The 14,268-nt window shown below is 37.6% G+C and overlaps 2 protein-coding genes across 2 annotated transcripts in view; one reads left to right on the top strand and one right to left on the bottom strand.

The window, feature by feature from the left end:
- Window positions 1-5,583, top strand: part of LOC127635847 (zinc finger matrin-type protein 4-like) — a 40,353-nt gene extending 34,770 nt beyond the window's left edge. The window contains exon 7 of the mRNA XM_052116092.1: window positions 2,728-5,583. Within this exon, the coding sequence (XP_051972052.1) occupies window positions 2,728-2,743 (16 nt within the window). The 3' untranslated portion in view covers window positions 2,744-5,583. The remainder of the gene's footprint in view (window positions 1-2,727) is intronic.
- A 6,119-nt stretch (window positions 5,584-11,702) lies between these two features.
- Window positions 11,703-12,426, bottom strand: LOC127635850 (transcriptional and immune response regulator-like). The gene has a single exon (XM_052116095.1). The coding sequence runs from the start codon at window positions 12,309-12,311 to the stop codon at window positions 12,018-12,020; it is 294 nt and encodes a 97-aa protein (XP_051972055.1). The 5' UTR covers window positions 12,312-12,426; the 3' UTR covers window positions 11,703-12,017.
- Between the last annotated feature and the right edge of the window lie 1,842 nt (window positions 12,427-14,268).

Here is a 14,268-nt window from a genome sequence, read left to right as displayed (position 1 = left end):
TGTCATTAATGTCATGTGGATGCTAATGCAAATATTACTGTATGGAAATGTGCAATAGCAATACTCATAGCAGCAGGCACTAGGTGTAAACGTGCATTGTGCTCATGCGAGAGAAGCTAATGGAGTGTATATGGGATCAATATCTGCTCTGAATCAATATTCCGCTTGACCGGGCCATGTCCTAATGGTACCGTGCAGGCCGCAGTTTCCATGCTGAGGCTGCACTGGAGCAGGCAAGGTCAGAACGTAACACGCTGCGTGGAATGCTAATGCGGTAGAAATAAAGGAGAAGGAACGTGAGATGCATGATGGGAACAGCCAGGCGTGTCCAAGCTGTCACCGAGTGGCATGTGGTGGCATTATTACACACACCCTTTCTGCATGCGGTATGTGTTCATAAGAATGCAAAAGAGGCTCTGAGCGTGCACAAGGACAATTCACAATGCTCAATGATTCAAGAGAGAAGCTGGAGGGCAGAGTAGCTACATTTATGCAGACAGAAAGTTAGTCCGTACAAAAATGCCAATTTAATTTTCATTTACTCACTCACATTTTGTTTTCAAACCTGTATGACTTTCTTTCTTCCATGGAACACAAAATGATAATGGAACTAACAGTCTCAGTCACCATTCACTTTAATTGTATGGTAAAAAAACAGGAATGAAAGTGAATGGTGACTGAGACTGTCATTCTCTAACATTCTGTTGAATGAATCTCCTTTTATTTTATACAGAAGAAAGGTATATGAGTTAAACGATGTGTGTGAATAAATAACAGAATTTACATTTTTAGGTGAACTATCACTTTAACTTACTGAAGGTTCTTCTCAAATTCGATGTTGACTTTTACTGATTTTGGAGCAAGTTATGGGGATTCCATTGTGTGCACAGACCTTAGGACTACTGTGTATGCATTGTAAAGATGGGAATCGTGAGGAATTTAACTACTCCAGTTCTGTTTCTGTTTTGTCTTTATGGTTACGATTCTTTAATGGTTCCATTAATGATACTTACTTTTGAGGAAGCGATATTTGGAAGTAAATGCAATTCTTATTCTCATATCTCAGCAGTCTGTTGCCAAATGATGAGATCATTTCAGATTTCAACAGAGCAGATATAACAAATCAGAGATGCATTTAATACAGTTCTTGCAAAAGACGTGTTTAAACAGTATTTTTAATGACTTTTCAAATATTTTTAAGAGGCATAAATTGAATCCAATAATTGGTACATCTGTAACTATATGCAGTCAAAATAAATACAATTCCGTCCAACTGAATTAATCTTAGTAATCTTTGATCAAATTAAATTTAAAAGCCTAAATATTTTAGATTTAATTTATTGAATTTGGTTCAACATTACCCAATTTATTATACAATGATTTAATTTTGTTATGAAATTAAAATGTGTAATAAAAATGGGCTAAAATATTTTTTGAGTGTATTAAACAAGATTAGAAAAATTATAAACAAACAAACATTTGCAAAAAATTTGTATTCATATATTAGTGGAACTGCATTACATGGACATGCTGTGTTGTTTTGTGCTGCAGATTCAAAGAACCGGCTCATAAGAGTCATTTGTTCAGGAATCAGACTACACTGGTAGCACTGTGTTTCGCACTATAAATTCAAAATCTCATTCGAGTCATTCTTTCGGGAATAGGATGACAGTGATGCTGTGTGTTTCACGGTGTAGATTCAGTAGAGGGGCAGAGTATTTCAGTACTGTTTTCTGTCCACATCTGCTGAAAAATTCACATTCAAGAATTGTTAACTGAACCGAAAGTAATGAAAATCAAACATTTCCGGTATTTTAAAAAAAAATGGAACTGATAACAAATAAGAACCAGATCTAGGTTCCCAACCAAACATTATGAATTAAGCTATTACCAATGTTACATTTATAAAGTGTTATCTCTGCTCTCCCCTAAAATTATCTTTACGTTTACTGTATATGTGTAATAATGGCGAAGGGAACACGCAGAGCTGAATGCTTTTTTAACATACTCGGGGCAAGAAATGAGAGCTAAGGCATATGTTCTCTAAGCCTGTTTAGTCATGGGTACTTAAACACTCACTCTGAACTATTCACCTCCCGAAACGCTGCCAAACACAGCAGGGGATTTGGTTGGCAGAAACCTAAATTTCATGCTTTTTGGGTTGTTCTGATTTGTTCATCTTTCGAACCCCAGTCCATTAACCTCAATGACCTGATGGAACTAATCGTTTGACTGAGTACAAGGAGTCGCAGTTCTGGCCAGAGGCTCGTGACTCGGCTTCATTGAGCGTTTCTGCATTTGTGCTGTGGGAGCGTGTGCGGCCGGAATTGGAAAGTCAATGATGGATCAATGAAAGGGCAATGAATGTCATTGCATGGAGTTCAGATTGGGTCACTTTTTGCACACCCTTTGTCCATCATCTATAGTAAAGAGATTACGTCATGCTCAGATGGAGGCTGCTTATGACAATCAATTCGATTAGAATCAATTGTGTTTTATTGGCATGATAAAAGCAGCAGTGTATTGCCAACACATTTGTTTAGAATTTGCAAGGGTTACAAAGAATACAACTTGAACGGAGGAGAACAAAATGAGCAAGTGGAAATGAAAGACAAAAACATTTAAATGCAATGCAGAATTCAAGGTGCCATGTTTAGTATATGTGCATATATGTTCTGCTACTGTTGTTGTGCAAAATGTAATCATGTGTTTTGATTTCTCTCCCAGCTTGAAGAACAAGTGAAGTTTAATGGAACAGAATGGACTTCTTTCAATAACAAACATGTAACTTGAAGTTGTGTCTGTGGAAGTCAAAGAATCCTTCCTTCAAACCATGACAAGACAGCAACATCAACTCCTATTCTCTTGTTAAATAAAAGTGGTATAGACACTACCAATGCAGAGAGAAGGTAACCAGACTTTGGACGTGATAATGGACTATGATAAATATTGCAGTGTATAAATTTGTACAAGAAAAGAAAAGAATCCTGCTCCATCAAGTTATACTATTTTTTTTTTTATAATATTGTGTTTATATTTTAATTTAAATTAAATTAGTCAGAACTGACGCTTCACTGTTTGTATCACTCCACTTGTGTTCGTGCCATTCTAAACTAAAGAGTAAGCGCTAGTAGGCATGGGCTGTCATGGGGGAATTGTTCTCTTATGACATTAATAATAGACATTTTTAGTCTTTTGAGGCTGCATTTCGACTCAAAATTGGAAAGGACCAATCATGTTATTAAACCATTTGCAAACATCTTTCTTTGAAATCAATCTGAAGCTACCTTCTTCATTGCTTTAGGTTTAAGAAGATATTCCAGTGTTGTTCATCGGCATATGCTTTCATTATACGAGCGATATTACTGCGCTATAAAAATAAGTGTTGTTGTATAAATGGATATAAAATGAACCACTTGCAATCTCTTTCAATGATCGTTGAAGAAAGAAACCGTTAGGGAGGCATGAATTCTGAGATAAAAAAGTTATTAGTGTACTTTGCTGAGATGGGGTCATTTTGGTGCTCTTTATAATGAACTGAATGTGCATTTCCATTTGCGTGACAATGTGTCTTTTAAGCGAGCCGAAATAATTGAATTATCCCCAAAGCAACAGCACTTATTGAGATCCTGAAACTTTTTTAAAAGAAGCTGCCCACTCTCATATTATTTCTTTTTAATGTATTGTTTTGTCTCTTTTGAATGGCTTCCTAGAGAATAAAAACAAATCTGACAAACACAATTTGCAGTTCAGGTTCCTCTACATTATGTTAAAGTATCACGGGGCTTGAATTTCAAACACTATCAAGTTGAATGTTCCACGCGGTCTAATGCTAATTCACACATATTTAGCAAGTGCCAGTGTTGTTTGTGTACTGGAATGAGAGGCATCCAACGGAAATAAAAAGCGACCCCCATAAATCACGTCTTAGTGTCTCCCAAAGGCCTTTTTCATACAGTATTTTGCCAAAATGATGTGCGTGGTAAAAGGGCCCATTGGGCCTTAAAGATAAAAGGACCAGTGTAAAAGAACAAGGAAACAATCTTTAAAGATGAAATGCACTGCAAGTAATTCCCAACAGACAGCCAGCATCTGAATTTCTGCAAGCCCTGGAGGGGTTTCCTTTGTACAAAGCTACAGATCTACTGATGTCCTGTGATGCACAATTTATAATTGACTCATACTGAAGTGTTAGTGACATAAAATATCAAAATGCTTGTTAAAATCTACTCTAAATTACATAAAAACTCTAAGTTTTACCAGGTTTAATCATGTATGCCATTTAGTTTGAGGCAGTCACTCTTTTAATCAGTTTTTCTAAGGAATAGTTCACTCAAAAATAAAAAATCCATTAATTTAGGGTACTCACCCTCCTGTTGTTTTAAAACATTTGCTATGTTATCTGTGGAACACAAAAGGAGAATCTACACACAGGCCTTAGCCATACAATGACGTGGCAAACATGTATGTCAAGCTCCAAAAATGACAAATAAGCACCATAAAATTAGTTCACATGAATCATGTGCGATTATTCCAATTGGGATGGTTCAAAATGAACCCCAAAATGGACATTTTGTCATTATTTACTCACCCTCATGCCATCCCAGATGTGTATGTGCCTTTATTCAGCGGGAACACAAACAAAGATTTTTAGAAGATTATCTCCGATCTGTATGACCATACAGTACAAGTGAATGGTGATCAGACCTTTGAAGCTACAAAAATCACATAGGAAACATAGAAGTAATCCATATGACTCCAGAGGTTAAATCTATATCTTCAGAAGCAATATAATAGGTCTGGGTGAGAAACAGATCAAAATCTAAGTCCTTTTTTTTATTCTAAATCTCCACTTTCACTTTTCATCTGAATGTGAAAGTTAAAGTGGAGATTGAGAGTAATAAAAAAATCTATTGTTTCACCATCAGAAGTTTCTGCAGGGGCTCGAGGCAAATTTAGGGGGGGGAAATGCCCCCCAGTCCCCCTTAGACCCAGCCATGTTGCCAGCCAACAGACCAAAATATAAGTCAAGTGAACTTGAGAACTGCTGCGACCAGATCATTGAGTACCGAATCGGTTTGACTCAGATGAGAATTGTTCTATTTAGCCGGTTCTTTTCTGTAAACAGGGTGATCCGGTCTCCAAGTTCAACTCACTGACTCGATAGCGGACAAAATAATGACTTTTCATTTTTGGGCAAATGGAAGTGCCATTTTACCAAAATACAGCTTAAGTTAATACAGGAGGTTTGTTTTAACAAATTGAGGTGGTTTTACAAATTTGCTCCCATGTAAAGAAATAGACTATGTTAGCACAACCACAACTGTGAGTCTCTATTTCTGTGGGCGCAGCTCATTATGTGTTGAGCGCTAAAATGATTGATTATTCAAATGAATGCAAAAAGCACAGCAAGGGCCGCTGATAATGTATTCATAACTTTTACCTTTAAATAATAGAATATAGAGAGAGTAAATCTCAGCGGTATTCTGTCATATAGTTATTAAGCTGTTTGTGCATTGGAGGAAAAAATTGTCATGTGCCGAAAGCCAATTGTTCTGTCATCTGAATTAGCTATTTAATAAAAGTTTGCTGAGGAACACATTTGCTAATTCAACTCAATTAATGATCATAAATGCAATAGTGCTGATTTCAGTGATGTAAATGCAGTATTGGTGAGTAATAACCAGTTAAAATACTTTGTCTTAATTTTGAGCTATACAGTATATCTGTTGTTTTTTGTTTTATTTTATCTCTTGAGAGAGAACAGATTCCTTCAATTAAACCAGAGCAAATGTGGCTATTTAAAACAAACAACTATAGATTAATAGTGATCTACTATAATTTTCTACAAAGATCTGAGAGTATGCTTGTAAACATTAGTATTTTACTCACTTCCATGTGGGGGGTGGATGGATGGAGAGATAAATACAGTGGATAAATGGATGGATAGATGGACAGACTGACAGACAGGTGGATGGATAGATGAAACCGGCAGTACAAGCGTGATATGCATAAATGTAAGTTTCACATGTGCCATATCACATGCAGTCGCTCTCGAATTTTCTAACTACATTTTTTTTTCCCCATCACACATAGGAAATCACTTCAGATGCTGATATTTATATTACCTTTACACAGAGCACTTTGGAGTGAGGGGTTATGGTGCTGAACAATTGATGTTTTCTATCTCATAGTGACCTGTTATAACAAATCCATGTTGCTGCATTCAATGTGCATCCACACGGCAGTGTTTCCCAACTGGCAGATTTGTCAGTTTCATAAACCTATGATAAAACCTTTTCATGAAAAAGGGATTACTAGAGACAAAGAAAATGCTGAGAGCAAGTTTTTCATATATTTTTCAACTTCTACTGTAAATCCAGCAATAAAGATATATTGAATATCCTCTGTGGAATCTGGATAGTTTTGTCGATTCGGCTCTGTATACCTTTGCTGCCGTTTTGGAGCTCTCGCCCTTTTTTGGAGCTCTACCTGCAGCTTAATCGTTCTCTAGTCCATCCAGAAATGAATTTTCTGATGTCATTTGCACACCTTCATTCCCATGTCATTCCCAACCTTTGTGACTTGTTTTTGGAACTCTTCCGTGAACACAAAAGGAGATGTTAGGCAAAATGTTAGCCTCAGACAACATTCCCTTTCATTGTAAAAAGAAAGAAAGAAATGCAATAAAAGAGAATGATGACTGGAACAATCTACCTAATATGTCTCCTTTTTTGTTCCTCAGAGGAAAGGCATACGGGTATGTGTTTGGTACAACATGAGGGGGAGTAAATGATGACAGAACGTTTTCTTTTGGGTGAAATATCACTTGTTTGTTTTTGCCCAAACACTTGTACCTCAATTTTAATCTCAATATGTCTCTAGTAGTTTTATTTCGATTTTGGCCTTTTCAAAGTATGGCCACAATGTCCAAACGTGCCATACTTTGCATGTCCAAATATTGAAGATGTGAGTCAAAAACAACAGCAACAACAGCAAAAATATGTTTGAACACAGAAGTCTAGAACCAGACGTACAAATGCATGATCCAAACATGATAACCCCAGTATTTTTCTGGCAGCACACCTTGGTCTTCCAGCTCAGTATTCAGCGAGCTTGCCGGGCAAGATATATTTAGTGAGATATTCCGAGCTGAACTTTAATCAGCAGAAGGCATGACATAGTTCAGCTGTTTATCATGGCCTACTCTGACCTTACAGAGTACACACGGTGGGAGGGACACTTTTACCATAACACGTCTTGTTGAAGGAGTTCAGATGGACTGTTTCACACTTTTACTTTGTGATTCTCTTTAACTTTTAATCAGTAAAAAAAAGTGACTGACTAAATAAATTATCATGTAAACTTGATTTTTTTTTCCTGCTTTACTCTATAAAAGCAGAACACTCTGTAGTCAGTCAGACAAGACCAAAAGTATGAATAATGTTCCAACATAGTCAATCTTTGGGACATGTTTCCATGTTTTCTCTGCATGCAAAAAAGAAAAAGGAAAAACACCCCCAAAACAACTAAATTAATCATTACTATTATTATAAGAAGAACTCTTACCGACATATTGTAGGCCCTCACTGGCTCTGTGGTGATGAAAATAACACAGGCCTGAAAAATCTGTTTTCAGGTTCAGAACCAGTAACTTCTATGTGGCAAAGACTGGAAAAAGGAAAACAAAAAGAAGAAAAATGTGATTAATAACAAATGAGTTTAGACAGTTGGACTACATTTAAGTTAATGCGATACTTTGTTTGACTACAACTGCCACCATAGTTACTACTACTGAAGATAAACAATAATTTGATATTGGGACTTGTGAAAACACGTCAATCCATCTCTAAATTATAGTTTTATTCCTATGAAAAAACAATTTTGCTTAAATTTGCAATCATTCATGATTTGGAAACTGGTCATTTGTAATTTATCCTTTTTAAAAACAACTTCATATGTCTGATCCCATATGACACCCACATTTAAGAGCATGAGGACTTTATTAAACTAGATGTAACTGACTCTCGCTCAGGCAATATCGGTTAAACACGCTCTTATCTCAGTGAACAGACACGTTTAGTTCCATGACATGTTGTGACATTGCTGATTCAGCATGTATCGATTGGCAGAAATGATTTCTAGCATCAGAAAGTCTCCTCTGACCATAAAAATAATACTGGCTTATGCAAATACTTTTGAAACAGCAAGATGTTTTTTTTGAGTAACAAGTTAAGATAATGCTATTCAAAATAACCACTTCAGAAAAGGGTGTACCATTTCCTGTTAATTTCAAACACATTTGGCATTTCATAACATCTAAGTATTTTATAAACAAATTCATCTCCATTGTAATTGGACCAGTCAATGTGAGCCCACTTTGAACATTCTTCATCAACAAATCTATTCCCCCCACACTACAGTGTGTTTTATGAGGGATTTTAGCCCCTGCAACAGGGGAGCTTTTTACCACAAATAATAGGCAGAGTCTACACTGAGGATACACATATGTGTAACGTAGGCTGGCAAGCAATGACAGGTAGCAACCGATGATGATGATGAAGTGTATTACCCAAGTGCAGTTTATTACATGAAACATTAGTCCAAACAAACTTGACTTGACACTAAACACAAACATGAGCATGAGCATGAACATGGACTTGACTTTACCTAAGCATGCCAACACAAACAAATATACAAACAATACCTAACCCTGATAAAATGGAAACATAAGACTTAAATACATGGACATGGGAAACATAAACCAATGAACAAACAGAACTCTAACCAAGATAACAAGACAATGAGCATAAACCAATGACATAATAGAACCGATAACAAGAATATGAACCAACACAATGAACAGACACAATGAACATGAGGGAAACAGGATGGTCACATGACTTGACATGGAAAAAGGGAATCACATGACAAGGCAGGGACAACGTGACATCCCCCCACACACACAAAGTTCAAGAGGGAGCTGGGGGGGTTAGCTGTGGCAGGCGTGGACGCTGGCTCGTTGGCCGTGACAGGCGTGGGCACTGGCTCGTTGAGGAGGGGTGGGCCTGGGCCGTGGAGCAGAGGCTTGCTTGTGACAGGGCATGGAGCAGACTGAAGTATGGCTGAGACATGGCATTAAGCACTCTCTGGTGTTGCTTTGACATGGCAGGGAGCAGACTGTGGCGTTGCTGTGATGTGACATGAAGCATACTCTGGCGTTGCTGTGCCATGACAGGGAGCAGACACTGGTGTTGCTGTGACATGGCAGGGAGCAGACTCTGGCGTTGCTGTGACATGGCAGGGAGCAGACTCTGGTGTTGCTGTGACATGGCAGGGAGCAGACTCTGGCGTTGCTGTGACATGGCAGGGAGCAGACTCTGGTGTTGCTGTGACATGGCAGGGAGCAGACTCTGGCGTTGCTGTGACATGGCAGGGAGCAGACTCTGGTGTTGCTGTGACATGGCAGGGAGCCGACACTGGTGTTGCTGTGACATGGCAGGGAGCAGACTCTGGTGTTTCTGTGACACGGCAGGGAGCAGACACTGGTGTTGCTGTGACATCACATGGAACAACTTTTCAAAATAAAAGACATTAACAGAAAACATGAACAAAAACACATCTAGATGTGTCATGCCTAGAAACCCCTACCCACAGAAACCCCTACCCCTAAACTTAATATTACCTTATAAAAATTAACCATGGTTTAACTATAGTAACCATAATATCACATGGTATTTTTCTAGTAAAATCATAGTAACAACAAAATTAAAACATGGTTACTATATTAACCGTATTCCTTACCATATTACTGTAGAAACTCCATGGTTAATTGCATTAAAACTATGAATTCCGCCAAAAAAATATGGTTACTACAATATTACTATAATGAAACCAATGACCATATCACCCTGTAGCTCAAAACCCGTTTCCCACTGAAGTTAAGCAGAGTTGAGCCTGGTTAGTACCTGGATGGTAGACCTCCTGGGGGAAACTAAGTTTGCTGCTGGAAGAGGTATTAGGGAGGCCAGCAGGGGATGCTCATCTTGTGGCCTGTTTGGGTCTTAATGCCCCAATATAGTGATGGGGACACTTTACTGTTTAAAGGCACCATCCTTCGGTTGAGACATTAAACAAAGGTACTGACTCTCTGTGGTCATTAAAAATCTCAGAACACTTCTAAAAAAAAAAAGAGTAGGGGTGTAACCCCGGTGTCCTGGCTAAATTCCCCCTTATTGGCTTTTATCAATCATGGCTTCCTAATAATCCCCATCCATGAATTGGCTATATCACTCTACTCTCTCCTCTCCAACAATAGCTGGTGTGTAGTAAGCTACTGGTGCACTTGCTGCTGTCACACCATCCAGGTTGATGCTGCACACTGGTGGTGGTTGAGGAGAGTCCTCTGTTCACTGTGTAAAGTGCTTTGAGTGAAGTGTTAGAAAAGCACTGTATAAATGTAACATTCATTCAAATTGTGATCAAACCTTCTCAACTCCTCGACCTTTACTGTGACCAAATCACTGAGAGTTATCAACCTTTATATATATCTTTATTTTATTTATTTTTAGTAGCAGTCAAGGAAATATTAAGAGTGGAGACAGGAAACAGGATGGGGAAAACTGGGGGAAAAATGGAAATCAAACCCAGGTCGTCCATGCGAGAAAAACACATCCACAGCAACTTTACACCCCACCCCACTGAAGCAACACAAAAGGGTGTAGTTTGTCTTCAATTTCAATGTTTTCAACAGACAATTTGAGTGCAAATAGCCGCACTGTGAGAACAGATGCAAATGGTTCCTTTCACATATTGGATGGCTATTGAAAAAACTTTGATTTAATCACCTTGAACAAAACAGAAAACAACAAATAAGTATTTTGTCTCAAAATAAATTATAAATACAATTTAAATAATAAATTGCAGAATAATTTAATAATAAAGTTAAATAAATAATTAATATAATTAGCTACATACATTTGCAAAATTTACAAAAATATTATTAAATATTACAAATAATTAAATATTAGATACAATAAACCTTTAGACATTACGCGCAATGATCTCATGGATCAGGAAACCTTTGCTGTGCAGTGACAAACTGTCAAAAAGTAGTTTTGTTGCTGTTCAATTGTTTTGAGAGAAAATCAATAATAAAAAAAAAATATTCCCTTATAAATAAGTCCCTTGTTTTCTTAAAAAACAAAACAAAAAAATCCTTAATCCACATTGAATGAGGGCCAGTCCATGAAGTAATGCAACGGAACCCTAAAACGATGACTTTACAGGTTTTATTTTAATAGAAGAATTAATAAGTGCTTTTATTAAATTATAAGTCTCATATTTCTGCCTTCAAACCATCCAAACACTGGCCCCATTCACTTTCATTGTAAGTGCCTCACTGTATGTATGAAATGTATTGGCAAGTCAAAATTATTTTTGTGGTAATTAACTTTATGACACAAATGCTGTCGATTGAGCTTAACTTGTATTGGACCTGGAATATTCCTTTGATAAATGACAACCCTATGTAGCTACTTAAAGTACAGAGTGTACACAACTTGGTTTTTTTTTCAGTCTTTATCAAGATCACACAGTTCTATGTGACAGAACTTAATATTTTTATCAAGTTAGTATCAACAAGAAATGGACTGTATAAACCTCAAATTCAACTCAGAAAAAATATTCAATCAAGTATTCAAAACAGTTTATTTAAAGTCAACAATGGAAAACAGACAATGCTGATTCTTTTCATAGTCTCTATGCAGTAGCACCAATTGCATCAGTCTACATTAAGATGTTCTCTGGGAGCATCAGCACTTCTACAGCCGCAGATCAGTCGTCTATCTCTGATGTTCATAATATGACATGGTTCGACTAGCAAACCAGCACAAGTTCAGCATAAAATTCCTTTGAGGTAGGCTACACCAGAGTCCAGCGTTGGGTAGCACATCCCAATATCACACGTGATTATGGTCCGGATCTGTGCAAACATCGGCACAACTTCCAAACAATCTTCAACGAAACTTGAACGACTGGCGCGAAAGTCCAGTAATAAGCATAAATCTGTCTTTCTTGTCCTGTTGAAGAGCAATGAGCGCTTTGGACACGTCCTCAGGATCCTGGTAGAGCGCGAAGATGCTCTTGGCTCTCTCCACCGCCTTCAGGTCTCCTGCTTTCTCAAAGAGTTTCACCAGAACGTCCTGGTTGATGTTCTCAAAGATGTTCGCCAACGCTTTCTTGCGGTGCGCCGTGTCGAACTTGACGACGCTCATGGCGGGACGAGAGTTTGAGGTCGAGTAGGCAGACATGGTTGTAGAAGGATACGGTTTTTGAGACGTCCTGTGTCTGTTAGAGGTCTGCTGTTGGAAATCTCTGACTGCAGCATTGGAGATAGCAGCCGGTATTATAGGGGGTTGTCTCTGTGACCGAGAATTCCCCATTGAAGTGACTTCATACATGACGGTAAGTTACCGCCCAAGTTCAACTGCTGCTCTCTTAAAGCAAGACGCACTCAGGGAGCTCCAGCTCTGACGCAAAGAATAGTTTAGCTAAGAATTCATTAATAAAGAATATGAAGGAAACTTGTTTTAAAGCTTTATCCCACCTACCTTAAAATTGTATGGTTGATTTCAGTAACTTAACACAGTTACAGACAATTATTGAATATGCTATATGAATATTGCTAGATATGGCAATACTGTACCAACATGAAATTAATATATCAATAATTGTTCTATAACACTGAAGTAATATCACACTCGCAATCGTGCTATTGTTTCCATATCAGCTATTCCGGCCAAATCACAGCTGTGCTGACATGGAACAAAGTGTGATGATATTGCTTTTATACAACAGTTCAGCAAACAAAAGAACACCGTTAAAAAAAAAAAAGCACAACTTTATTCCTGTATGACTCTTGGATTCCAACTATTGGTGCTTTACACACAAATGAATGTTTTGAACAAACCTTTCAAGTAAATGAATCATTCTCGTTGACTTACATTGTTCCGGTGGTGAAAAGCCGTGTTTTAATGAGCCAGTTGAGTCCAAGTTTGAATTACTCATAACATAAAAGATGCTCATTTGTCGCCACGTACTGGCGTAAATATTCAATCTCTGGAAATGGTGACTGAACAAATAAGTGAATTAAGTCAAAAATGAACAACAAATCAAAACCCCCAAAACTATTGGGAAAGCCATTAGCACAGAAGTAATACAAACAGTTAATTCTCCCAATGCTGTTGGACTGTATATCAGCACTCTTGGAACACCACTCGTTCAATCAGATTCAAGGATCGGACTAATTGTTGTGTATAATATTATAAGCAGGATAATGTATAGTCATCCAGTTGTTTTTGCAAAATAAACCAAGACAGGGTGAGCAGGACCCCGTCACGAAGCGTCTTGAAGGTTTTTTTGTTGTTGTTGCAATAACAATCTGCTGACTGTACATTATCCCACTTATTACACGGCTACTAATCAATTAAATAAATAATTGGACATTAAATATTGATTTGCATTCAAATAATGTTAATAGGTGAGAGGTAATAAAATGCTGAACAGCTGAAATCCACCCATTTATTGCATAAATAATCTGACTCATCATTAAGCATCTTGTAACAAGAATACTTACCAAATAAATAAATAAATGGAAATGAAACATTGATTGGAGTTTAAATGATTTTATTAGCTTACTTGAAGAGATTGCACAGTGATCCATGAAGCAGGAAAGATTACTCGCTATAACAGATGAGCGAGAAGGGTATAGTTGCAGGCATTGCTCCAAAAGGTGGCGGGAGCTCCAAACCGCCATTAAAGATATAGGGAACACCTTACATAACCCTTTCACTATCTTAAACGTGATTGGAAGTGACGACACCTTTTGGTGTAGCCACGCCCACTTTTGGAGTAACCCCACCCTCTTTGGAAGTGTGGTTGTTACTTAGAGATTTCGGACCACTAGATGGCGCCATTGACCAATCAGAATAGAGTATTCCAGAGTGCTGTGTAATATAATATAACTTATATTTAGACTATATTAGGTTCTAGTTGGTCTATCACTACTGTAAAAATGTTTTGTCTGGTAACCTTTAAAAACTTTGCTTGTAACATCTATGAACTGCTTAAAAATAGCACTTAAAATTACTGAATCAACCTGACTAATAAAAAAAGCACTTTTTATGGGTTAGCTCAGGTAGCAGTAGCTCATTAATGTAACAACAGCACATCACTTTTTACAGCGTAGCAGATCACTCAAGTTTGTAG

Source organism: Xyrauchen texanus, chromosome 43 (assembly GCF_025860055.1).
Source record: "Xyrauchen texanus isolate HMW12.3.18 chromosome 43, RBS_HiC_50CHRs, whole genome shotgun sequence".
Taxonomy (NCBI): Eukaryota; Metazoa; Chordata; class Actinopteri; order Cypriniformes; family Catostomidae; genus Xyrauchen; species Xyrauchen texanus.
Note: the sequence above shows the minus strand (reverse complement) of the source record. Positions and strands in the feature narration are given on the sequence as shown.